This window comes from Malurus melanocephalus, unplaced genomic scaffold (assembly GCF_030028575.1).
Source record: "Malurus melanocephalus ecotype Western Australia unplaced genomic scaffold, MMel_1.1 scaffold_3, whole genome shotgun sequence".
Lineage (NCBI taxonomy): Eukaryota > Metazoa > Chordata > Aves > Passeriformes > Maluridae > Malurus > Malurus melanocephalus.
Genome location: NW_026623235.1, coordinates 3,924,110 through 3,949,098, shown reverse-complemented (window position 1 = coordinate 3,949,098; position 24,989 = coordinate 3,924,110). Strand labels below are relative to the sequence as shown.

The 24,989-nt window shown below is 41.7% G+C and overlaps 1 protein-coding gene and 1 long non-coding RNA gene across 2 annotated transcripts; one reads left to right on the top strand and one right to left on the bottom strand.

Annotated features, from left to right (window-relative positions):
- The first annotated feature begins 3,696 nt into the window (after nt 1-3,696).
- Nucleotides 3,697-10,711, top strand: LOC130574621 (uncharacterized). Its single transcript, XR_008965448.1, has 2 exons — nt 3,697-4,019; nt 10,200-10,711. It is a non-coding gene; the product is annotated as an uncharacterized LOC130574621 (long non-coding RNA).
- COLEC10 (collectin subfamily member 10) lies at nt 7,597-24,411 on the bottom strand. Its single transcript, XM_057367935.1, has 6 exons — nt 24,126-24,411; nt 14,981-15,052; nt 13,536-13,607; nt 11,416-11,469; nt 10,366-10,461; nt 7,597-8,893 (listed from the first exon to the last, which is right to left on the bottom strand). Exons 1-6 carry the CDS (start codon nt 24,271-24,273, stop codon nt 8,502-8,504), a joined length of 834 nt encoding a protein of 277 aa, XP_057223918.1. The 5' UTR covers nt 24,274-24,411; the 3' UTR covers nt 7,597-8,501.
- Between the last annotated feature and the right edge of the window lie 578 nt (nt 24,412-24,989).

Below are 24,989 nucleotides of genomic sequence, written 5' to 3'. Positions count from 1 at the left end.
ACTCAAAAAGAAATACTTAAACCTCACATTAAGTTCTTTTGTGTTTCTGGTGCACGGTGAAAAAAACCAGGCTGGGAGTCAGCTGTTCAACTGTCTGTGTGTATCTCCAGTTATCTGGCTAGACCACTACTACAAACAGGAGAGAAATAGCCACATTTGAGGAACAATTGTTTTGTACTAAAGTAGGTATCTGGGTATAGATCATAGGAATCACTTGTGTCTCTTTTGTCCTTGATTTTGTGGAAAATGTATTGCTGCTTCTTCAGGTCCTGAGAAAGTTCTCTCTCTCCTGCAAAAYTGGACTTGCAGAAAGCTCTGGTACTCCTGAGCTATTGAAATTTTTTTGTTGGTCGTATTGACAATATTTTAGATTTTCTCTGACAAACTTTAAAGCATTTTCACGAATCAGAAATTCACTCACAGTGGGAAATAAATGCATCAGCTCACATGGTAATCATCTGCCAACTCTGTTTTCCCATTTTTCTGCACTGTTTTACTTAATTGACTGAATGACTGATCATCATTGTTACTCCTTCCACCCTCCTTGTAGTAGAGTGTCTCATGCATTCAGAGAATGTTGTGGGAAACTGATATAAAGACTTTTATTGTATGAAGTTGGGAAAATTAGCATCTCTTGCTAGACAACTTACTGCTGAGAGGTTAACAAGATTGAAAAACTTGCAGCATCTGGTAAGAGGAAAAAATGAACAGGGGATTCATCACTGAAATCTGCTTTCAAAAGAACATTACTTACACTTTTAGGACTCTTTAGGATTGAACTACGTCCACATCAATAAAACCAAAGTAATGATTGACTTCTGGCTACTTTTATAAAGTTATGTTGTTTTGCAAAACACATGAGTAAAGGCAAATGTGACAAAAGAGGATACATATTGAAATGGCATTGTTTGGGGTTATGGCTCTGCAGATACACCCATGATGTATGAGGATACTGCCCATGTATGTATGAGGATACTGCCTCATACCAATGAGAAGCTACAGTCCCTTGCCTCACCCAGCATCTGCAGGTCTGCACTTGATTAGGCACAGGACCGACCTCCATGGGGTTTAAGCATGGCTATAGCACTGAGGATGCTGAGGTGCAGCACTAAGGGCCTTAGGGATTCAGAACTCAAAATGCACATGTTCATACAGACTCCCCAGCCACAGACAGCTCTGTGTGATCAGCTGCTGTGCCTCAGTATGCTGCTGCTGCTGCTGTCTGCAAAACAGAGTGATGTGAGTTCCTGGTCCCACCCACCTAAAAATCAATTGAAACTTTTCTTCCCTATGTTGAAAGATCTGCATGGAGAAAYCTTTCCAGGCCAGGAGTGGGTGGGGCCCAGGGCTTTAGCTGGGTGCATTGTACACGGCAGGTAGGCAGAAATTCTTTTACAATTTGCTGTTCTCCCTTGCTACACAAGCATAAAAGAAACACAGATTAAGCTACTGCTTTGATCTTGCTCGTTCTTTTTTTCCTGTTTTGAATAGGTTACATATGACTTTATTTCTTTTATTCCTCCCTCTTATTTATTAGCAATTCATGGCTTCTGTACCCATGCAAACCTATTAAATCAAGAAAATCTAGAGCAATGCTTTCCAAATAACCACGTTAATCCCTCTGTCTGTGACACATTTACTATTTTTGTCATCATACATGGTGTCAAATTGCATCTCAGTAACCATTTCATCCAGCTGAACTACAATTGCAATGTACTATTTAAGACTGTATGTAAAACTACGTAGAAATGCCTATATATTCTTGTGGCTGTGGTCAAGAATGTGGCATGCTATTGCTCTAGGTGCCAAATTGTTTTTTAAAAAAAGTTATTAAAAGCAGTTCAAGAAAAGAAAGAAAGAAAGAAAGAAAGAAAGAAAAAGAAAGAAAGAAAGAAAGAAAGAAAGAAGGAAAGAAAGAAGGAAAGAAAGAAGGAAAGAAAGAAGGAAAGAAAGAAGGAAAGAAAGAAAGAAAGAAAGAAAGAAGAAGGAAAGAGAAAGAAAGTAAGAAAGAAAGAAAAGAAAGAAAAGAAAGAAGTGAGAGAAAGAAAAAGAGAAAGAAAGAAAAAGAAAGTCAAAGAAAGAAAGACAAAGAAAGATGAGCTGAATGCCCATATGAGATTGTTTGAAATGTTTGAGGAAAATATATTCTCAATGGGATTATTGATTCTGTGATCATTTTTATTACAATTAGTTTTTGAAACATGATATTTACCATAGATTTGAACCTGGGAWGAACAGGATGAAAACACTTGTACTGAGTGACAGTCTTCAGAATACAGAAGATCATAAATTCCTAGCTGTCCAAGAGCAGGAAACATACTGGAGATTTCCTGCTATCTTAAGCAGCATTCTTGTTTTCGCTGCACATCTCCTAGCAGTTGTATCAGGAGATTGATGTGGGTAAACAGGGAGCTTTGTGGAGCTCCAGTGCAAAAAAGGTGGTATAGAGGAGATGGAAGCAGGGACAGACTACAATGGAATAATTTAGAAACTACATAATGGAATMATTTAGGAATTGCCTGAGTTTGTAGGAGTAGCCTTGGGAGATCAAAAGCCTAAATGCAGTTGAGACTTACATGGGAGGCACAACAAGAAGAGTTTCCAATGGTTTGTTAGTATGAAAAGGCTGAGCATGGAATATATGGAACCACTGCTGAATGGAGCAGGTGATATAGTGACAGCAAATATGGATAAAATAGAGGCATTCTAAGGTTTRTTTGCCATTCTCTGCCACCAAACTAAAGGGTCTAAAGACAGCTACCAGCAGATGAGTGTGTATCCAGGGATTRTGAGAAATTTTGACCAGAAAACACCATGGAGGCAGACAGACCATATCCAAGGTGCCAGAAAAAACAGATGTCTCTCCATCACATCATAAGGATTATGGAGATCATGGAAGGTTCCTAAGAGCTGGAAATAGTTAAATGTTGCATCCCTTTCTTCAGAAAGAACAAAGACATTTTGGGGAACTATAAACTGATGAGCATTGCTTCGGTCCCTGTGGAACTGAAAGGAGTGGGTCTTCTTGAAGCACATTTCTGGGCATATGAAGAAGGTGATTGGAAACAATCAGCAAGGATCTASCAAAGGTAAATCATATCTGACTCTCTGGCTGTATTTATGATTCTATGATGGGATTTGTGGATAAGGGGAGAGAAATTTATATGATTTACCTCAAATTTAGCAAGGCTTTTGCTRTTGTCTCCAACAACATTCTTTTATCCTGGTTGGGATGGATATTTTGGTCTGTATGGCTAAAAATTCTTTGATTTGGCTCAGAGGAGAATGGTTAAATGAGTTKTTCTCTACCCAGAGAACATTTTCCTTTTTACCTTCTAGAGTGCCACAGGGATCTRGAGACTGAAACAGTCCTGTTTGACATCTTTACCAGTTACTTCAAGGAGATGATAAAATCAACTTTCCTCAGGTTTGCAGRTGACACCAAATTGGAGGGAGCAGTGACYGTGCTGTGGGTGGGCAGTGCTACAATACAGAASAACCTARGCAGGCTGGAGGAATGGGCCAAGAGGAACCTTATGAAATTCAGCAAGGACAAATGCAAAGTTCCTGTCACCTGGGAATGATGAGCCCTTGCATCAATATGTGCTGGGACTGACTGGCTTTACTGTGAAGGCTCTGGAGAGTCCTGGCAGACAACASAMAGCCTGCATGTCAAGAGTGTGCCCYGGCAGCAARGAAAGTAACWRCATCCTGACTGTGCTAGAGGGAGCACAGCCAGGAGCTTGTGGGAAGAGGTCATGCTCCTGCTCAGCACCTGTTAGACCACATCTAGGCACTGTGTCCTCTTGAGCCCCTCCAGGAAAGGCAATGAAAAATTGGAGCCAAGTTTAGCTGAGGCTCCCCAGGATGCTTGGAGTCAGAGCCTTGTGAGAAGGAGCTAAAGAAATGGGATTTATCCTCTTCACCTGGAGAAGAAGGGGCTTCAGGTGAACCTGATAGCAGCCTGCCAGGACTTGTGAGGGTGTCTGCAAGAAGACAAAGTCAGGCTCTTCACAATGGTAAGTTAAGTGGCAAGAGGACAAGAAACAGCAGGCATAAATTGAAACAAGAAACATTCAGCCTGGGAATAATGGAAAGAAAAACGTGAAAAAATTATACTGGGATTGGTTAAAATGGTTTAGATGTCACGCATTAACAGACTGTAAATCGTGAATWGTCAGACACCATTTCCTGTGTTCCTGGCTCCATCCACCTAAGGTACAAAGCTAAGATACTTTACCCACCACAGTGAATTTCCATTGGCTAGCAGTGAAACCTTTGATGTAGTCCAAATCCTTAATTATAGCAAGCGTATTTTTTTCTGCAAATCATGGCTATAATATTTCAGTTAGTGAAGGCTCAAGCCTGTGWCCACATGGCATGGGGCAGGCACATACCTGCCAGGTTTGCTCTGTGGGATAAGACATTTTTATTTGGCCTGGCCTACGAGTTGAGCTTCTTGGCAGAATTTATTAACTGGGACTGGTGCTGCAGGAATGGGCTGTACAAGCACCTGCTCATAGTTATGTTTGGCTGGCTTGAGCTTTGGAAATGTGCTGTGCACCTCTGCTGTCCCTCTTCTCTAGTTAGCAAAGGAACTGCCATCCCAAGGCTTGTTTTAGCTGGCATAGCTCTGCCCACTGTTCTAATAATATACAGTGGGTGAAAGGGTTGGTTTTGTTTATTTTTTCCTGTTTAAGGAAGGATGAAGCTGGTGTGGTAGGAGAGGATGAGGATGGAAGGACTGGGCAGTCCCAGCCTTTCCCTTGTGGAAATCCAGCACAAGTTCCTCACTCATTTCCTCAGCTGTGCAGCCAGCAGCTGCGGGAGTTATTCCTTCCTGTACATGTAGCATGGTCCAGGATTACTCATAACTCATGGTCACCTAAAAAACCCCTGAAGTTTCAGTTTAGACATGTATTTCCTGATTTTGAATGTGTGGGAGAGCAGCCAGTCTAATCTGAGGTAGAGGTTGATCCTGCAGCAAAGTATTGCTCCACTTTCCCTTCTCCCAGCTCTGAGTTTCCTCCTAAATAACAGGAAAATGACCTGTCTGTGATGGTTGTAGTATTAAGGACACCTCTAAATTTTGTCAGCCAGTGGTCTCAGTATGGCCGGAGGGTTTCAGAATATGGGCCTCCAGTCTGGTAAGCATGTTTTGGTGGCTTTTGGGTCAGAAGTGAAAATAAAGTGTGGAGAAGTGATTATGCCTACCCACAGGGATATTACTATGCTACTTCTGCATGACTGGTAGGAACTGACCTGCTGTGAATGAGGCCACTAGCCTTGGGCTTGAACTTCTAAAGGGCATTATTTTTCCTCAAGAAATGTATTCTTGAATTAGTCATGAATTCTTTAACATTACCCATTACTGCTTCTAAAACCAAAGTGCTTATCTTAATGAGTTTACTATACTAGATCCTAAAAAGTGTCATTCTACCTAATTTTGAGGAATATCAATTCCCAGAGAGAGAACAATTCAGGCTGAGTTATGTCATGCAAAGTGAACCTGTTTGCCCAAATACTCTCATAGCATAGAAGGGGAGCAATGAAAAGAAATGTGGTCCCACCCCTTTATTAACAGGTCTGAATAGTTTCCTGGAGGGTGTGTAGCAACACAGATAATTTACTGCTGGTAGCAACAGGAGGTTTTCTGGAGGAACAAGTGTCAGAGAAACTGGATTACAGGAATGTTTCTGAGTCACAGTCTCCTGGGATGCTCCTGTGTTGGGCCGAGGTGAACTCTGAGTCAAATAACAACCAGGTAAATGGTTTAGTTTAAGGTGATGTTGAGGACATGTGATTGGTTGCCTTTGCAGTGCTGTACTCAGCAGTAGAAGAAAGATTTGGGGCTGACCCTCTGCATTACCAGCTGATGGCATGCCCAGCTCTTTGTACACCTGGAGGAAAACTACGTGCAGCTGGTGCTCAGAGTGACCTGCAGGGAATGYTGCTGTCTGGTGCAAGTGTTTAGCATTCTCCTCAGCTTCCAGATATCACTCCTTAATTTTTAGTGTCAAGTGGGAAAGAAAACCTGCAGACTTGCATTGCAATGGCCCTGGGGTTTCTCTTGACGTCTCCTGCTGTAAGGAAAGAGAAACCATGACGAAATACTTGCTGTGTCTGAGGAAAAAWGTTCCGTCAGCAATCTCCAAGATATGAAAATGTGATTATTTATGGGCATTCTGACATGGGGATCTAAGTAGCCAGGCAGTGACAGCAGAGCCTTCATGTTCAGTACTCATCATTTTCAGTGAGTCCCTTGAACTGCATGACRAAGTTGTTCAACCACACCTGAATCTGGGTTCTTGGGGGATGAAACCTGTTCCACAGCTTCTTTCCGTGTCACAAAGGCACAGATGATTTTAGCATTAGACAACAAATGTCACAGCGTTCTGAGTTAGGGAGTTAATATGTTCTTAGAATCACTTGATAAACCAGCAATACACATGGTATTGCTTATATTACCCATGCCTGTTTACRTCCTACAGGAATGGTGTTGCTTCCTTTACACTATCACACTTTGTGCTAGACTTTTGTATGTTTATCACAGATTTTGGGGACTTCAGACAATAGAACCGCTCCAGGTATTTTCAGGTTGCCTACAAGCTTCTGCAGGCTTGCATGAATATGTACCATTAATTCCTCATACTTCAGACCAGCCTGATGGATGATAGTGTTGAAAACAGAGATAAGTGAGACCTCTTCTGCATAGAATCATGGAATCATAGAATGTTTGGGTTGGAAGGAACATTAAAGATCATCTAGTTCAAACCCCCATGCTGTGAGCAGGGCCTGTTCCCACTAAACCACATTGCTCAGCACTCCATCCAACCTGGCCTTGAACACTTCCAGGGATGGGGCATCCACAACTTCTCTGCACAACCTGTTCCAGTGCCTCACCACCCTCACAGTACARAAATTCATCCTGATACCTCAGCTACACCTAGGTTAGATATCTCTTTCCATTTAAACTCATTCCCCTCTTGTCCTGTCACTACATGTCCTTGCAAGAAGYCTCTGTCTTTCTTGTAGGCTCCCTTCAGGTGCTGGAAGGCCACAGTTAGGTCACCCCAAAGCTTTTTTTTTTTTTTTTTTCCAGGCAGAACAAAACCCAAATCTCTTGGCCTTTCCTCATAGGAGAGGTATTCCATCCCTCCAAGCATCTCAATGGCCTCCTCTGGACTCACTCCAACAGGTCCATGTCCTTCCTGGACCCCAGAGCTGGATGCAGCACTGCAGGTGGGGTCTCACCAGAGCAGAGCAGAGCAGAGGRGCAGAGTCACGGGGCTCTGGCTGCAGCCCAGGACATTTTGGCTTTCTGGGCTGCAAGTGCACATTGCCAACTCMTGTCCAGCCTCCCATGCAGCAGCAACCCCAAGTCCTCCTTGGCAGGGCTGCTCTTGTTCTGCTCRTCCCTGACCTGGACTGAAACCAGGGGTTGCCCCAACTCAAGTGCAGCACCTTGCACTTGATCTTGTTAAACATCATGAGGTTCCCATGGGCCACTCCTCAAGCCTGGTCCCTCTGGATGGTATCCAGATCCCTCTGGGTGGCATCCTGTCCTTCAGGYGTGTCAACWGCACCAYCCARCTTGGTGCCATCTGCAAATGTGCTGAGGGTGCACTTGATATCTTTCTCTATGTCAATAATGAAGGTACTAAATAGCACTGTGCCAATATTGATCCCTGAGGGACATCCCCTGTCACTGATGTCYRTCAGGATTCTGAACCATTGACCAACACCCTGTGGATGTGACCATCTAACCAATTCCTTATCCACCTAACAGTCCAACCTTTGAATCCATCTCTAAAATTTAAWGAGAATGTTAYTGTAGGGGACCATGTCAAAGGCTTTACAGAAGATCAAATAARTACCTATCAGGCAATAAAATTGCACGGCCAAATTAAGGAGAGTATAACAACTTCTTAGTTTKAAGTTAACCCTACTTTTCATGGAAGATTTAACCAAATGACCTCCAGAGATCCCTTCYACCTCAAGCTATGATTCTAACAAAAGAAGGGCTTTTTTCAAGAGATACTGAAACTCTTTCCTCCCAGCTCTGAAGTCATTAGGGAAATTACTGGGACTCCTTGTACAGGTCAGAGATTAATGAAGGTCATGCTCTTTCTATCTGTGGACTTTGCAAATCGCATCAGTAYTTCATATACCAATGAGCTTACTATTTTTGGAACTGGTGAATTTTTATTAATCGCTGCATGTTTCAAATTTACCCCTGAATTACACATAGAAACACCCACCCTAAAATGCAGGTAGAAATGAAATAAAAATGCACAACTGGCTGGATGCCCCCTGCAGACCTGTGCTGACTTCACGGTCACTGATGGTTGAACAGTAGTTATTCTTGTTTAGCCCAGTGATGTGAAGGCAGGATTGAGCTCTATCCCTGGTTTCCCATCCCTGTTTGCTCTCCCTACAGAAAATGAATGAGGATGGGTTATTGTATGTACAGCAGGTGCCAGGCACGTTCTCTGGCACTTTTATTTCCTCTTCTTGGGGAATTCACAGACAAAGTAGATGGTGACTTGGCACTCAGAGTCGTTCCACTCTCCTGTGCTGAGCATTTCCACACAGTCCTCATGACCAGCTGGGTCRTGAGGCTCCCCTTGCTTCCAGTTACTGTAGTTCTGCAGTGGGCTGYTGTCTGCATACACAAACTGTCCTTCTCTTTCCATGTCATTCAGCCCAATGAAGGCTCGGAACAGGCCACTGTTGGAGATGTAGTCAGCAATCAGGGCATTGGTTGCCTCATCTTTAGGCATGGCCAGTGATCCTCCTCTGTCCTTGCAGTGGATCAAGGCTTCTCTGTAATTCTTCTCTTCTTTCACAATGTAATAGAATTTCTCATCTGTCTCCCTGATACCTGCTATAACTTTAAAGGAGAAGAAAAATTGCTTAATGGAATGTCAACAGATGCTGAATGTTATTAGATGTAATTAGATGATTTTTACATTAGACTTAATAAAAGGGAAGGAGGAAAAGTATTCCCACCACTGTATTTATGATGAATGACGAGGACATGATAAGAGATTTGATGGGGCTGATGGGACTGTCAAGCACCTTGCACACATTAGGACAAGAACTATTAAACCCTGATTGTCATGTCTCCTGTGTTGCTTTAGTTTGATTTCCTGGATATCTAGTATAATCACCTTAAATGGTCAAATGTTCAAATAGCAATGTCTAACTCTGGATCACCCCCATTACTTTGTATGTTTCTGAATATAGATTGTGAAAGAGTGCCCAGAGATAGAAACACAGGGGTACAGATAGCTTTTTAGGCCCTTTCCATGTAGAGGAAAAGGAATGTGACTGCTAACATAAGAGATTTTAAATACAGCCTGATATTCAGAACTGTTGTAGCACTGTGTGACATTGACAGGGAAGAAAATTGTGGTTGCTCAGCAGCTTTAAAGGGCAGACCTCTCAACCAGTGTATCGCCTAGTGAATCAAGCAGTGCCAAGCAGCATGCCTGGGTTGCTGGAAATTAATTGTCTCTGCTGATGGATTGCTGGAGTGGTCCTGAGTAGAATTTGGCCTGGGACAATTAACACCCTCCCAGACAATTCAGGAGTTACCCCAGACCCAGCTTAGAATTTAGTAGAAAGATACTCTTTGATAGTATGTCATTCAGTTTTGTAGTGTTTTYAATGTAGACAGGTGTTTTTCTGTGCTGGATGCCCACAGTGACAAAGAACAGTCTCAGATGCRTTTAATTTACTGATGCAGCCCTAGTCCTGGAGCAGTGGTAGAGCTATCTCAAAATCACCTTTACACCAGGAACCTCTCTCCCTTCCTTTCARTGGGGCAGTTGGGACTGTCCACCTGACAGTGCTGCCTGCAAACGTGGCCTCTTTTAACACATATCCTTGAGTGTTGGTCCCTTGTTACAGGAAAATGGTGCATGCACTGAGGGAGCACTAGGAGTACTGTGTCTGCAGCCTTCCTGTGCAGCAGAAAGGTCAAGAGGTTTTTATTGCATTCAATGCCTCTGTGGAGCAGATTGGCACAAACTTTTGCCTTATATTGCCTGGCTGGCCACTGAGGCTGAGAAGAATGACAGTGCAGAGGTGCTTAGCAAATCATTCCTTGTTCTTTACATGAYGCATTCTGTTGTGCTATTGATAATTTCTGTATTGTTTTTGCTTTTAGTAATCTGGTCTTTTTATTCTTACAGATGGAAGATTGTCTCTCCTTTGTGGGTTTTCAGAGTGCCTGGAACAGAGGACCCTCTCTCTTGGGTCATCTCTGGATGCTGCCATAGAGCAACAATGGTAGAAGAATAGTAATGATATCTGTTATTGGAGTCAAATAAATCACATCAAATGCACAGGGGTCCTTACCATTCTTAACAAACTTGATGGATGTGTTAAGACGAGCAACATTGATATTCAGTTGTCCGACAAATCTGCGGTATCTTCCACAGTCACAGACTGTGCCTGATGCAATACAAAGAATAGAGGATTAATCTGTTTAGAAGCATTTGAATGTGTGTGCATGGAGAGTCACCTGTAGCCCACTTCCAAAGCTCCTGCAGATCTGGGCTCCACTTATGGAGAGCCAGTCTCACCATACCCCACTGGCTATATTCTGCTGATCAAAGTGTTTAAGGTTTTGGTTCTGTACACTCCCTTGCTAACTGGCTTAAGCAAGTTAATACCAACCCAAATAATCAATAGCTTTCAAGCACTGAAGTCTCAGTTTTTTGTTTGGGGCACTTTTTTTTTCCTCTTTTCTTTTGGTAAACTGGAATTTGGCTTGGTAGAGGTTTTGTTTGTTCTTCTGTTCTTCTCAGAAAGAAAATAAGCTGCTGATGGTTTCCCGTTAGAAACCAAATGGTCATTTTATATGAAATATCTTTAAAATAAACACAAGTTTAAGTTCAAGTTGGGTAACTGTTCAAGATTACAAGGGCTGAGAARAACTTTCTAGTTCATCAAATTCTCCTCCTGTAAGCAAATGCATTGCATCAATTTGACAAGAGATTATGTTCTTAAATCACTTTTTTCATCCCCATGCTCCTATTAGGAAACTGTTAAAGGGCTTAATTCCTTTGGTATTAAGACACTTTCTTCTAGTATCCAGTATWAATCCTGTTTTCAGTATAAAAACATACTGCTGGCCTTTGTGTTAGTTTTTATGACATCAAACATTGCCTATGAATTTGTGTGACTTTATATTTTATGTATGCTAGTGTATTCACAGATATAAGTAATCTCCCTACATTGTCCTTCATTTTGCTCAACAAAAAATTTTCAGTCTCTTCCTTATATTTCATCTATTCTCATGTTTTTTCCTAGGCCTCAAAATTTAATGAAACTCCAGGGAAACCAACCCTGAAATCAAAGATCCAGCAGACTTGATCATTTTGCACAGAAAGATGCATAGCATACCTGCTTTTCCTTTTTTTCCTGAAACCCCTGGTAAGCCTTTGGCTCCTTTGTCACCTGAATAAAGAAGAAATTTTATTCTCARATCTCAGACAGCACACATGTCAGGRAAGCATATTCAAAAACATGTTTAATAATATATTAACAGTGTGCTTTTGATAGGAAGCCCTGATGGACTGTACTGGAAGAYGTGCCAAGTTAAACAAACCAGGATTAATTCTGGTGCATGGAAATGAGAGCCCTTTAATAACTAACTCACTGATAACACAGGCATCTTGTGTGCTGCCSGTTCCTGGTACCACTTACTTTAAATATAAGCTGCAAAATTATACTCAGAGGCTGAAAGCACCCAAGAAATGTTGAAAAGGTGAGATCTGGATACTCTCATGGGCTGCAGGGCAGAGCCCTTCCCCAGGTCCAGTAGCTCTGTGGTGGGACAAAGCACCAGATGTGATCTACGCCCCTGAATTCGTGTGTGCAAGGGAAGGTGTGTGCGGGCAGCAGTTGGCACCTGCACGGATGGAGGTCACTAAGGAGCAGCATTCCATTTCAGTTGATGGAAATGTGATTTATTTTCATCCAACTGCTTTCTTCTTCTTTTGTAAATTATAAAAAATAATAGAAATACTTCTCTAAATGCTCTGCTAATATAAAACTGGAGGTGACTAGCTCTTTAAAAAATCTCAGCTGTAATTTGTGTCAGGAACAGCTGGACTTTATCTGAAATTCATTTCAGCTCTTCTTTTATGAATTAAATCTTTAGAGATACAAAAAATACTAATACTTGCTCTGCTTTATTGATGGCCATGTTTTGATGTACATTTTACTTTATATGGTTGTGGTTTTTTAAAGAATTTAGATGTTGGCTGTCATTTTAATTAGCAGTACTTGACACTGCATGCTTGCAAGCTGGAATTTAATGGTTGCTTCATTAAGAACTCGAATGTTTAATCATAGATTTAAACAGTGATTTAATGACCTTTGCTTCTGCAAATAAAGAAAATGAGAAAAAAAAAACTGTAAGGGGACAATAAATTGTGCATTCAGACTAAAAGAGAGCTTGATTAAAAGGCTCCGARTTGGTCTGTTTTCAGATAAAGAAAAGCAATTTGTGAGATTCTTAATTTTTGTCTCTTTTGGGGATTGAAGGCATCTTAGGGGATAGCTAAGGGTTTTCAATTGTGTAGGTATTTCTGAAAATCCCTCAGGCCAAATTCTTTTCTTCTTGCCTGATACTGAGGCTCGCTAGAGGCCATRGAAAGTTTATTAAAACACTGTTTTGAGAAGGTCCTGGAGGGAGCTGTTCCACCCACTCAGCAGCATACCCAGGTTGATGTGCTGGTTAGAGACCACAGAGCTYCCCTGGAATGGTGGTGTCCCTGACCACCTTTCAATGCAGGTCTTCTTGTGGCAGAAGTAATATTCCTTCCTAAGCAGGTCTTTAGGAATACCAGAAAGGAATGCCTGAGCTACTTCTCCAGATAAATAGAGCACAATTTCATCAAAATATTGTCCAGGCAGATTTGGAGTCTACCTTGATTTGCAGGTAGTTGCCATCCCTGCTTATGGGAGCGCCTTCTTTAAACTCCTAAATTCCTTCCTTACCAGATGTCCTGTGCATTGCTTGCTCACGTGATCCACAGCAGTGCAGGTGACAAGGTGTGGCATCCTCAGCAGCAGCAGGACATTGACTTAGGCCTTCAGCGTCCAAATCAAAGGCACAAATTTGTCTTCCAGAATGTTCAGTGGATTTACTTCACARGAACTGGATTTCTCTTTTACCACAGAATCATAGAATAGTTTGGGGTRGAAGGGAYCTTTAAAGGTTATCTAGTCYACYCCCCCTGAAATGAGCAGAAATACCTTCCACTTGATCCATCAAAGAGAATTGATGTCTTAACTCATAAAAGAAAMTATTTTAGCCAAATAGGTTGGATATATTGCATGTGGAAAATAAAACTAGGATATCTCAGACAGCTCTCATCACCAACCTTTATGCATAACTTTATTTGGAGAGCCTTGGTCATCTATTATCTAATATTACTCTGTATCTGGAACTCTCACAAAGCACCTATGTACCTTGAGGGGRAAAAAACCAAGAAAATTCCCAGACCCCAGCTTACCCTTTCCACCAATTGGACCAATTTTACCAAGCATTCCTTGGTCACCAACATCACCCACTGGTCCTTTGTTTCCTAAGAGAAGAAACAAAGAGGAAATGAGTAGGAGTGGTTGCTGTGATTTCTTTTCTGAGGCACTGTTTAGGTCCCTACTGCTGTCATTTTTCCTGAGTGTAGCCAGTGTGCACGTGTGGCAAAGTGAGCACAGCTCTGAGGATATTTGAGGAGTACAGCCCAGATCTCTGCTACTGTAGGGTATGACAGTAGGACATTGCAAGGAACCTTAACAGAACTGCCTGTGGAAATGCCCAGAAACTTCATTTTTTTTCTTACATAAAACAGAAACTAAAATGTTAGTGATTTATTGCACAGTCAAACTAGGCTGACAGTTTTAATTTTTCTCCACCCCAGGCAAAACCCAGGCTGTCTTTCTTCCTTGGAGATAAAATCCTTGCTGGGAGTCCTTCTCAAATGAGGACTGCAAGTCGGGAGCTGCTAATTTTGCTGTATGTGTTCTCCCAGTCTTCAGAGGACCAAAATAACAGATGTCCTTTTTAACTGATTAATAAATAGTTTAAGTTCTCACATAGATGTCTAATGATGACACGCCAATGTAAGGAATGTCAGTTTGCAAAGTTAGTTTAACATCAATAAGATGCTTTGTAAATGGTGGATTCCCTGAATTCCTTACCTGATGTTAATTTTATGGTAAGAAGTGAGATAATAAGAATGCATTTAAAAATGGAAAAAGTTTTTTTATTATGACAATAATAACAGAGTGATTTTAAAGTTTCTGTGAAAGTAAAGATTTTCCTGATTAATCTTGAACCACAGTCAAGGAAGAAAGACCTGGGATATGCATTATCATAAAACTCTAAAGATAAATTAAGCTTTTGAATTAGAGGATGCAAACAAGGCTGACACACTCACATCTGGTGCCTCCAAATGATCTGCCCAGGTCACACTGTGGATATGGGATATCTTTAATTGAGCCAAGTGTCCTGAAACATCTGTGGCTCCTTGTTCTCAGCTTGGATTCTGTTTGATCAATGGAACTTTTTTTTTGTATATGACTTTGTTTGCTTTTCTGCAGAATAGAGACAACTGAAACCAAATTTTATTGAGCACCCTGTTGTATTCTATGCAGCAGCTCTCAATTCAGTTTCAGCTAMAGGCTAATTTCAGTAAGAGTAATCTTTCTGATCATATATATGATCTGAGTCTTCTGAATCACACTCGTGACAGCCACATGTTTGTCTTGAGTATCAGTAGGAATTGCAACAAGCTCTCTAAGTATTGTTATGTTCACCAATTAATGTTTGACAGGATTGTGAAATCCACKGGTGCAACAGGAATGGAAAGCATTAAACATCACCAATCATATGCCTCAGTACAGATCTATATAACAACATTCACATACCAGTAATGCCAAAAAAAATCATAAATACCTTTTGGTCCTTTTGGTCCAACYTTTCCTTGTTTGCCCACTTCTCCTCTGTCTCCCTTTTCACCTTCATCTCCTTCCAAAGAACAAAAAATAAAACATCATGGTACATTTCTCTTAGTGCAATAGGTACAACCATACACACTCAGAAAGCAAAGTTTATAGGGTTTTTTTTTTTCCTACTGATTTATTTTTTATTTCACATGCGATGCACAGTAACGATGGGATACATTTGCAGGGAAGAGATGAGGAATCTGAGCATCATTAGRAAAAGTTAAAAACTTTGCCTTTCAGAGAGGCTCTTACAACATGAGAATTATATAACACCAATTTCTACTCCTACACTTCAAGCATTAAAAGCTATAAAGCAGATAAAGAAGCCAATCTTTCAGTACTGGGAAACCTGTGCACACRGGGGCAAAGTGCCAGGGGAGGCAACAATTAGTGTTTACTAATTATTCCTAGTGATTCCATTCCTAATGGCTCTGTGTTCAGGGTATGCAGATGCTTTTGGAATGAGAGGAATGTAAATATGTTGAAATAGATCTTGACATAGACCTTGGCASTTAATATGACACAATTCTTGCCTTCAGTTTTTGACAGATGGCATTTGTATGTTGATACAAGAAACTTGTTTTGCAATTACTCCAATGCTTTATTTTGAAAAAGTCATACACAGAGCATTTGCAAGAGGCAAAATCATTGCATTTATTATAGTAGTGCAGAGCTTTCTTAAAATGAGATCAAGACCCTATTGCACAGGTTTCTGGATAGATCTGTATGAGCAGTCTTACTGTTGTAACAAACAGTCTCTCACCATGCASCTTGCAGTCTAAAGGTGCAAGGCAGCAATTAGTCTGAAAGAAATGTTATCTCCTTCTGTAAGTGGCATAAAATGTTGCTTCGCATTATGCAGGAAATTGGAGGCACAACTGAAGTTGATTTTCTCATCTTCWTAGTTTGGAGCCAGATCTCAAGAATTTTTTTTTTTTTCTTTTTTAAATTTTTTTATTTATTTTTTTTTTCCCAGTAGAAGTGAGGAAGGGACACAACTGGCCTGCACCAAACAGCGATTACTGAGCACAGGCAACCAAAGCCTCTCCCACTGCTCCCTGCCATGTTGGCAATGAGCCTTGCCATGCAGTGTGAAGCGGTGCCACGGTCTCTTGGCTCAGGCAGGATTTCCTGTAGTAGTGGCAGCCAGTTGTGCCTGCTGCCCAGGAGGGGCTCAACATACTGAGAGAGGGAAGTCTGGATGTCAGCCAGAGAGGTGAGGGYAGAACAGCATTATGAGACAAGGCCAATAACCTGTGTCACCAAGGATGGTGCCTGCAGCCCCAGCAGAAGGTGTTCAGGGAATTGGGTGCACTGAGGGTGGCTGTGACTAAGGGAGAAAGAAGTAAGTTCTATCACCTGTTTTATCTTGGTGTAAAGAAGCCTACTACACTCTGTCTTACTTTTCATTTCCAGAAAATGAGAAGAACAATAGTGTGTCTATGTGTAAGGCAGGATAATCCCGCTTTTCTCCCCATATATCKTCTGAGAATAGGTAGGCCATTACAGAGCAAGGACAGAAGCAAATAGTGTTAGTTAGTCATACCATTTTATTGTTAATTTAAGACTAGATTAAGCCCAGTGCCTGCTGATACGGCACAYGCTGTGTCCTCTTTTATCTGCTATGTGCTGTGATTTCAAATTTAGGCATGAAATGTGAACTCTTGTGTTCTGCTCCCCTCTTGTGGTCTCACTATGATTTGCAGCCAGATAGGAGAGCTTGTGAGACGCTGGCTGACTGTTTTGGGCAGGGGTTGAGTTGACTTCGTTTCTAGTTTACAATAAGTATCCCTTCCTTTCCTTTGGGGCTTCATGTGGATGAGCCATCCCACTGCATAATCCACCTTTTTATTTTATTCTTCWGAAAAAATCTGTCCTGCTAGTACTCTGGACTGGGTTTTTCAATTTCGTAGTACTATGCTTTGTGCAACATGAATTTTCTGATCCCTGACCTCATGTGCTTGTTATCTATACCTAGAGCTTAACCTCTTCTTTGTGCTGCTTTGCACTTGGGGCAGTGTCAGGTTAAATTTAAACCTAATTAGCAGATTTTCACCTTAAAACTGTGGCTGCAAAAATGTCAGACAATGTACAGCACTGGCATTTGAAGGATTGGGTGAGGAAGCACTTGGAGTCATTAAATGAAGTAGACCGTTTCTCAGCCTTGTTAGTATTTCCTCAAGTTGATATTTTTGTTCTGTRTCACAGATATGAAATACCAGATTGCTAAAAGGAACGCATGAAGCAGTAAATTACTTGACTCTTCCAGCCTGGGATTGTGTGAGGCAAAAGAGAAGAAGCCATAAAGAGTAAGTGACTTTTGCAGCCATTATAAAATTTTAATTGTAATTGAGAGGGAATGAAACCACAGACCTTCTATAAACAAGCTTAGGAAAATGCTGAAGCTCTAATCACCAGCAGGATTTTTATGCAGTTGAAAGGGGCTCTGTCTTTTTTGGAGTTTCACTAAATAACATAATGTTAAGAGGTTACTTCTGGTAAGAGTTTAATTAGTAAGAATGTACTGACCTTTAAGTGACTTAGATTTCCCTGCTGAATCTTTTGTAGGCAATTTGTCTGGTTTGTATTCATGAATTGAGGACGTTTTCAGGTTCATAAATACTGTTCACATATATTTAGTGACTCTCCAAGTCTTGTAATCAAGGGCTGACCATGGTTCTTGGAGATCCAGGGTATAATTCCTGGGGGTCACAACCCCTTTAAATGATAGAAACATCACTKATGCTGGGCTACAGCATGGTTGTCCTCCTACATCAGATACTCTAAACTGAAAAAATCCCACTACCAGCCAAAAAGTCCTTGAAAAGCCCTGGGCCTAATGATTAATTTGCTGTGAGGGGGGAAGGATGTTTAATCTTGCTGAGAATACCACACAGGTGGGGTTCTTGCTTGAGAATACCACACAGGTGGAGTTCTCAAGCAAGGCAAGCAGCTTTACTCTGCTTGCCTTGGATGCATTTATCATTCCTAGGCATAGCCAATGTCCCACCAAAGACCAGTATGGAGTTTGTTAAATGTTTTTGCCCTCTGATCATGTGAGACACAGTTGTGCTGAGCTCCATGTTTCGTACTCTCAGTCCCACCTGAGGAGACAGAGAGATCCTCCCCACCTCCAGAGACTGACTGTGAMGAGTACAGATAATTTCTGCCTCTCCTGGCCCTTAAACTAAAAGGATAAGGAGATGGACATAATTATAAAGCCTTGAGAACCCTCCTGGAGCAACTGAATGCCTTGCTCTCCTGGAAGAACCTTAGCCACAGGATTAGCTGAGTAGCCTGGGACCCTGAGTGGCCCTGAACAGGGAGAACCTTTGCAGCACTCCTGCATGCACAACATCTACTGAGAGGCTTTGTCACCAGGGGGAGTTGCAGACTTTAAGAAATAAGCAAACACTGCCTAGTTTGTATTTCCAGTGTACGAGCACGTCACAGTTACGTCAATGGAAAGACTCAAATTTTCCTCTAATTTCACTTTCAGTGTCTTTTAGATCCTTAGCAAATTTCCCATAGCAGTGTGCATTCTTGTTTTCCTGCTGTATATGGCTGGTGAGGACAGGATTTCTTGACGTCAGCTGCCTGTTTGACATGATGCTCCCTCCTCTGTCCTTCCCCCACCCTTCAGTTCCCAGCACTGTCCTGCATGCCTCCCTCCCCTCTGCCTGATGGTGAGCACTCTTGACCCTGTTTTGGAGAAATTCAGCTCCCTAAACAAGGAAATATCCATAAGGCAAATACACATTTGTAGTGAGTGAGCTGAAGCAGCTCAGTGAAAAGTTTGGGCAGAGCCTGGTGATGGCAATGCCMSGAYTGTGGCTTCGATCCCCRGATGGGCCATTCACATAAGAGTTGGATTCAATGATCCTTGTGGGTCCCATTCCMAYTCAGAATATTCTGTAATTCTGGGAAATARCTGAGCCAGCACAGCCAGGTGAAGGTGGGACCACATGGTCAGAGTAGAAGAAAAAGAAGTTTGGCCTCCCTTTTTGTCCAAAACCTTAGAGCTGAGTAGTGTGTACAGCTGTAGTGTGAAACTGCATCCATGGTCACCCTCCCAGGTCTCCTGCAGGACATGCAGGGCTCCCAYATATTCCACCATTCTTACACAGGTWATCTTTCTTCATCCAGGTTCAAATTAGAGCCATTCCCTTGTGAAACAGAATCTTTAATAAAAAATAGAGTTCTCTGATTGCTTTTCAACTTTTAAATGTCTATTGACTTCATTAGAAATGCCCTTCTCTCCCATTGCATTGCCTGAGGCATACCCAAGCCTTCAGAAGGCTCTGTGAACCTCTGCTAACTTGCATTATTTGAAAGCATGGGCCTTTGTGCATGAGTGGAACATACTTTATTTATTTAATAACAGAAATAATTCTGCTCATCTTGATTCTCCTTTCACTTGGTCTGCCTGATTTGATTTTCCCAGCCTGTTGCCCTGCCATTTCTGACATGATCTCAGACACCCATGAATTATGGGGCTTCATGAGGAATCAGACTGCCACTGGTGAGAAATACAGACTCACTGTCTTTTTAATTTATATATTTAAGTCCCCATATACGTGCTTTATAGCTCAGGCTGATAATCTCCAGAAACTTACTGTATGCTAAAATGAGAAMTTCTAAAAGCCATGAAAAATAGAATTATGTGTTGAAATTAAAGGACTCTTCAGATCAAACATGAGGCACTACGAGGGAAGTTTAGTTATAGATTCAAATCTATACAACAGCTATAGGATGTGGTAAGGCATTTTATATTTTTGGAAGGCAATGTGGATAACAACATATCTGGTTTCTRAGAGAGTTTGAGATTTTCCAGGAGTGGAACTGCGTAAGCACAATTAAACCTGWGAGATGGACAGCTATACTGGTGACCACAGTAAATGCTATTTTGGGGTACCAGCCAATGTCACAGAGTTTATAAGCATCATTTGTCAGAAATAATGATAAGGAAACATTTTGCATCTGAACTGCTATGGGAAACTCCCAGTACTCTTTAGATTTCATCTCRTTCCAGTTTCTCAACCTGGATCTGATTCAAGACTTTTGAAGTTCTTGTGTCTGGATTTCAAAGGAAATTAACTGGGACCTGGGGCAGATAGCAAKATGTAAGGACAGTCTTCTGAAGTGCTGAGCTCCCATGAATCCATGTGAAATCAGCTTCTGCAGTACCAGCCCCTGCTCCAGTCTTCTCCCGCTGCTCACATTTTTAATGGGAGTTCAGGAGTCAAAGTTTTGGGTCCTCTGCTTATTTCTACCCTCATGTTTCTGTTAATTGATTTACTCAGGGCAGGTCAAATCCTGTCTCATCTATGTCAACAGCCCCCTCATAACTTCCTTTGCATATCAGACAAAACTGAGCCTGCAGAGTCCAGGGAAGAGCAGGCACAAAGGACAGAGCTGGGACACCCCTCCAGGGCAGAGCCAGGGGAGCAGAGCCTGATCCTCCTGATGCTGCCAGGCCTCTGCTGGCACTGTGCCAGCTGCTGCCTCCCCACAGTCCAGATCCTTTCTCAGCAGCAGCCACAGCCACCCTGCTTCCAGGATTGGAAGGGTAGGAAGCAAGCAATAGGGCTGTGGCTACTTTTGCTAGGCCAAGCACCTGGCTACCCTGGAAAATTCATTGTTCTGTTTACACTTGATCTCCTGGCTCTCTTTAGACCCAAGAAGTTGATGAAGAACAGAACTTGGTGTTTATTGTCCCAGTTACTCAGCTGTGGATCAGCRTTACCTAATGTAAGATTTCAGAGTTCCTGTGCTATAACAGCCCAGCTAACATGGTTTCTAACATYTTAGGTCAAATATCAAAAATCACTAGTTACGAACAGTGAAAGTCTGTACTTCTGGGGGGGAGTGGAAGGGATAGAGGATGCATCTGGGATATTTCAGTAAGAACCCTACAAAATGCCTCACWCACTTCTATTTTTAATTGCCATACAAGTCATCTGGCTGTGTACYTCAAATTGGTTTTCAGGAAGGCAGTACAAGACAGTCATTGCAGTGAGCTATTTTCATTGAAACTAATCCTCTCTTTTTGAGAAGAGACCTGAATATTGCCTAGAAAAGGAAATGGTGAAGAGTGTCAGCTTTTGCCTTTCTTTTATTCTTTTTTAAGTTATTATTTTCCAGTTTTCTGGAATGAGAAACTTGCCCATTTGGCAAGTTTCTTTGCCTAATTGTTTGCAAACAGAGTTCAGGTTTCATTTGCTCTCCCCAGCGAGGGGGATCAGCAGCGGGTTGGGGAACAGCAGTGTCTGGTGAGCCTGGCCAAGCTGTCAGAGGTCAGGCTGGAACCCTACAGGGCTCAGTCACCCCGAGCTGCAGCTCAGACCCACTGCTGGTCTTGCAGTGCAATGTGCAAAGGCTATCAGAGCATTTGCTGCATTCCTTCTGCTCCTGGGAGACTGCAGTTTTCCAGAGTATTCTCTAGCTCTTATACACGATGGCCTCTGGTTGTGCTTCATGCCTTCTGGGAGCTGGTGAGACTGTCACAAGCAGTTTGGAGACTTTTCTGATAATGAGSCTGGAATTACCCCTTTTATTTTTTCTTCCCACTGCTCATGTCATACTTCTCAYGTGACATCTCAGGAATGAACATAACAAAGAGATGTTTTTGAAGGGGAAGAATATGGCTTGCACAAAGTAACTCAGACAAGTTGGTGTAGCTTGTATAAGTGGCCTATCTTCACAACCCTTCTTGAACAGGTGATTTTCAGGGGGAGCATGTGAAGAGGTTGGAAGCTTGCTCCTATAGCAACTGTGAATGCCTACAGGATTGAGTCAGACAGCCTGCAAAAGTGCAGGCAAGAAAGGGTTATAAATTCTGACCTCTCCAAACACCCCCACTTCTCCCCCAGCGCTCTCCTCTCCGCTGTGCTGTGTGATGGAAGCAGCAGTTCCTCTGCTGCACTGGACCGGGTCCATCCCACTTACAGCACACAGACTGGATCCAGACTACTGGAAAATTTGTGCCTTGCACTGGGGTAGGKGAGGTGGGACAGTATAGAAAGTCTTACAGCTGTTGAATCCTTCTAATTCCTTGCATTTCTGTTTGTTTTGGCCCATTAGACACTTCCATGTTCTCAAGGAAGGAGGAAGTTGCCACAACAGGAATCTTGCCTGTGGTGATAGAACAAACTAGTCAAGGTACTGTGTGAGATCAGCACCTCTGTCCTGTGGGAGCAGCTGCATGTTTTACCATAGCTGAGATGCTGAGCAGATGGAGGTGAGGGGGTGAAACTTTTGCAGGGTGGGTCAAAACCCATTTTTATGAGAACAGTGAGCAAAGGGAAACAATGGATGTGGCACAGGGAATAAAAACTACAGCAGCAAAAGTCAGTGGCGTGTCCATTATTAAGGTTAGAGTTTAAGCAGCAGTGCTGCCTGTGGCTGTGGTCATAATTTGGTATCATGTGCTCTGAATCCATAGACATCAGATGGATAAAGGAGAACTGAGAGAGGACAGACTTTCTTCTGGCRTATTAGGTAAGCATGTTTCATCCTTGACTACAAGGGATGCCTGAGAAGTAACAGGGTAGTTCATACACTCAGCCTGCTCAGTCTTTAATTGCCCAAATGATTGTCAGTTAAAACCAGYGCCATTGTAACTGTCCTGGATGAGCTCAGCTCTGGTAGGAATTGAAATTAATCTACAGGATCATATCATATAGTCTTCAAAATGTATTTGATGACCTGCAGTGGGTGTGAGCCAGCAATTTGGAGGTGAGTTATTCAATGCTCCTTCTATCAATCATGGATCTTGGGAATCGTGATCTAAAGTAGTAGTTTGAGCTGTGCCAATAAACAGCTGATCTCATCTCGTGTCTTGATGTCAGCCAGGAAGAAAAGGACTGGTTATGACTTAATCCTGATTTTCTTAGTACCACACTTACAGAGAACCATAATATCTAACCCTCAAATGCTCCCCATAAAAGCTAGACCACAGAAGCCAGCTGGAGTCCCAGCTCCTCTGTTGYGACGAGACCCCCTCATTAGCCTTGTGAGCTGTTAAACACAATTCTGTCAAACTTTGTTCTCCAGCCTGCCGTTACTTAGATACTAACTAAACCAACACCCACTGACTCCCCTGGGGATCGTTGCCTCTCAGCGTTTATGCTGTGGCAGCAAAAGTTTAAGCTTGGATTGTAATGATAAAGAAATTAATTTCCTTATTAAAAAATGATCCTTTAAGCAACGTGCATTTGAATAATCCATCATAAAAACAAATGAGTCTGTAGCAGTGCTCTTGATTTGATAATCTTTTTTCTTCTTTAAATTTAAATCAGTTGCAATTTTTTCTCTCAGTCTGTAGCCTATAGAAAAATACAATTAATTACTAAAAAGAAGGCAATAGTTTGAAACTGCAATAGCCATGGTGTGAAATATATATTTTATATCTGTCACTGCAAGATAGTTTTCTATGTCACGGGCTTAATAAGATACCCTTCAGGCAATTCCATTGACATTAGTTGTGTTACAGAAAAGTAAGTTAATGGAGAAAATTTGGTTTCAGATATTTGCAAAGTGTTTTGAAGATAAAAGTCCTGTACATGCCAGAGTTGATCTAGTTATTGTTGAAACCTATAGCAAAGGTCCAGTTTAATTCAACAAGTTACTGGATCAAATCTGATGAATGCRGCAGAGATGTGTTTACAAGTAAACATTTGGAAATAATTACAGTTTGGTCATTTTAAATATTGCATCTCTCTCTATCAGTAGATGCAAAGCAGACTGTTAACAGTTTACAATAGGTGCCTACTTTTAGACARGTCCCTCTATCTGTGATGAACACAGAAATAAGAGAAGATTTATGTGGCTGGAAAAAGATGCAAAAAGRCATCTCTAACTTATATGACAATATGTGACACTGTTCCTGAAACTAAAGAAAAGCAAATTTAAATCCCCTTGCTTCTGCATTTTCCCCCATTACAGTTACAGTTTACTAGATGTTGGAACAGTCTACAATATTTCACATTTTTCATGCCCAGCCCATGCCACAAGCCCTCCATGTCTCTATTTTAAAAAAAAAATCAGCCTTTGTCAATACTGGTCTCAGCATTAGCAACCTGAWAATTCCTCACCTTTTGGTCCAGGTAAAATTGTGTGTGTTGAGCAGACATCTGTTGTAGGTCGATTATCAACATCAAAACCAAAAATCTGAATTTGCAAGATAAAAAACACTACAAGGGTCCCATATTTCCTTAGCTGTTGTTCTTTCTTGCTGCTCATCCTTGCAGTTTCTCAGGAAATGCCTTTCGTTGTTACAGTCTTAAGAAATGCAGCTGACTCAAAAATAAATGCTTCACTAACTGGAGCAGTGGAAAGATTGGGAGCTACACACAAGAACAGCTAAATAAAGTGAAGAAAGGAGTTTGACGACGCTGTAGTTATTTCTGTCCTGCACATTATCCAGGATATTTATTTAACACTGACAGCTGTTTATTCCAATTTATCTCTTATCTGTGAGACATTTAGTTGCTTTTGCCATGGAAAATTTCTCCAACATATGGGAATATCTCGTAACTTTTTGCCTTTCGGCACTGATTCTTCGTGCCCAGCTTTTYACTTACACAAGGGACAAAAGACTTTGGTATTGTATCCAAGTGAGTACTAATTAGTTATAGGATTCATTTGGCTGGTTGTGTGCTGAAAGAGTAATGCAGACTGCATGTAACATGTAGAGATACTTTTCCATAAAAGCTTTCCTCCAAGGAGATTGTTAGTGGCAACAGAGGAGCTGCCAGTCTGCTGTGGGTGGAAATCACACCTTTTGGATGTCAGGTACCCACAGTCCGCAGAGTAGCAAATGAAAAGTTGACATTATCCATGGGTGTTTTAGTATGAAACCCACAAATAATAGTTCCATGCTTACTGATAGCTCCACAATGCTTGCCCCAAGCCCAGATCATGTTGGTAGACAGTGCAGAAGGGACACTCTTCAGGAC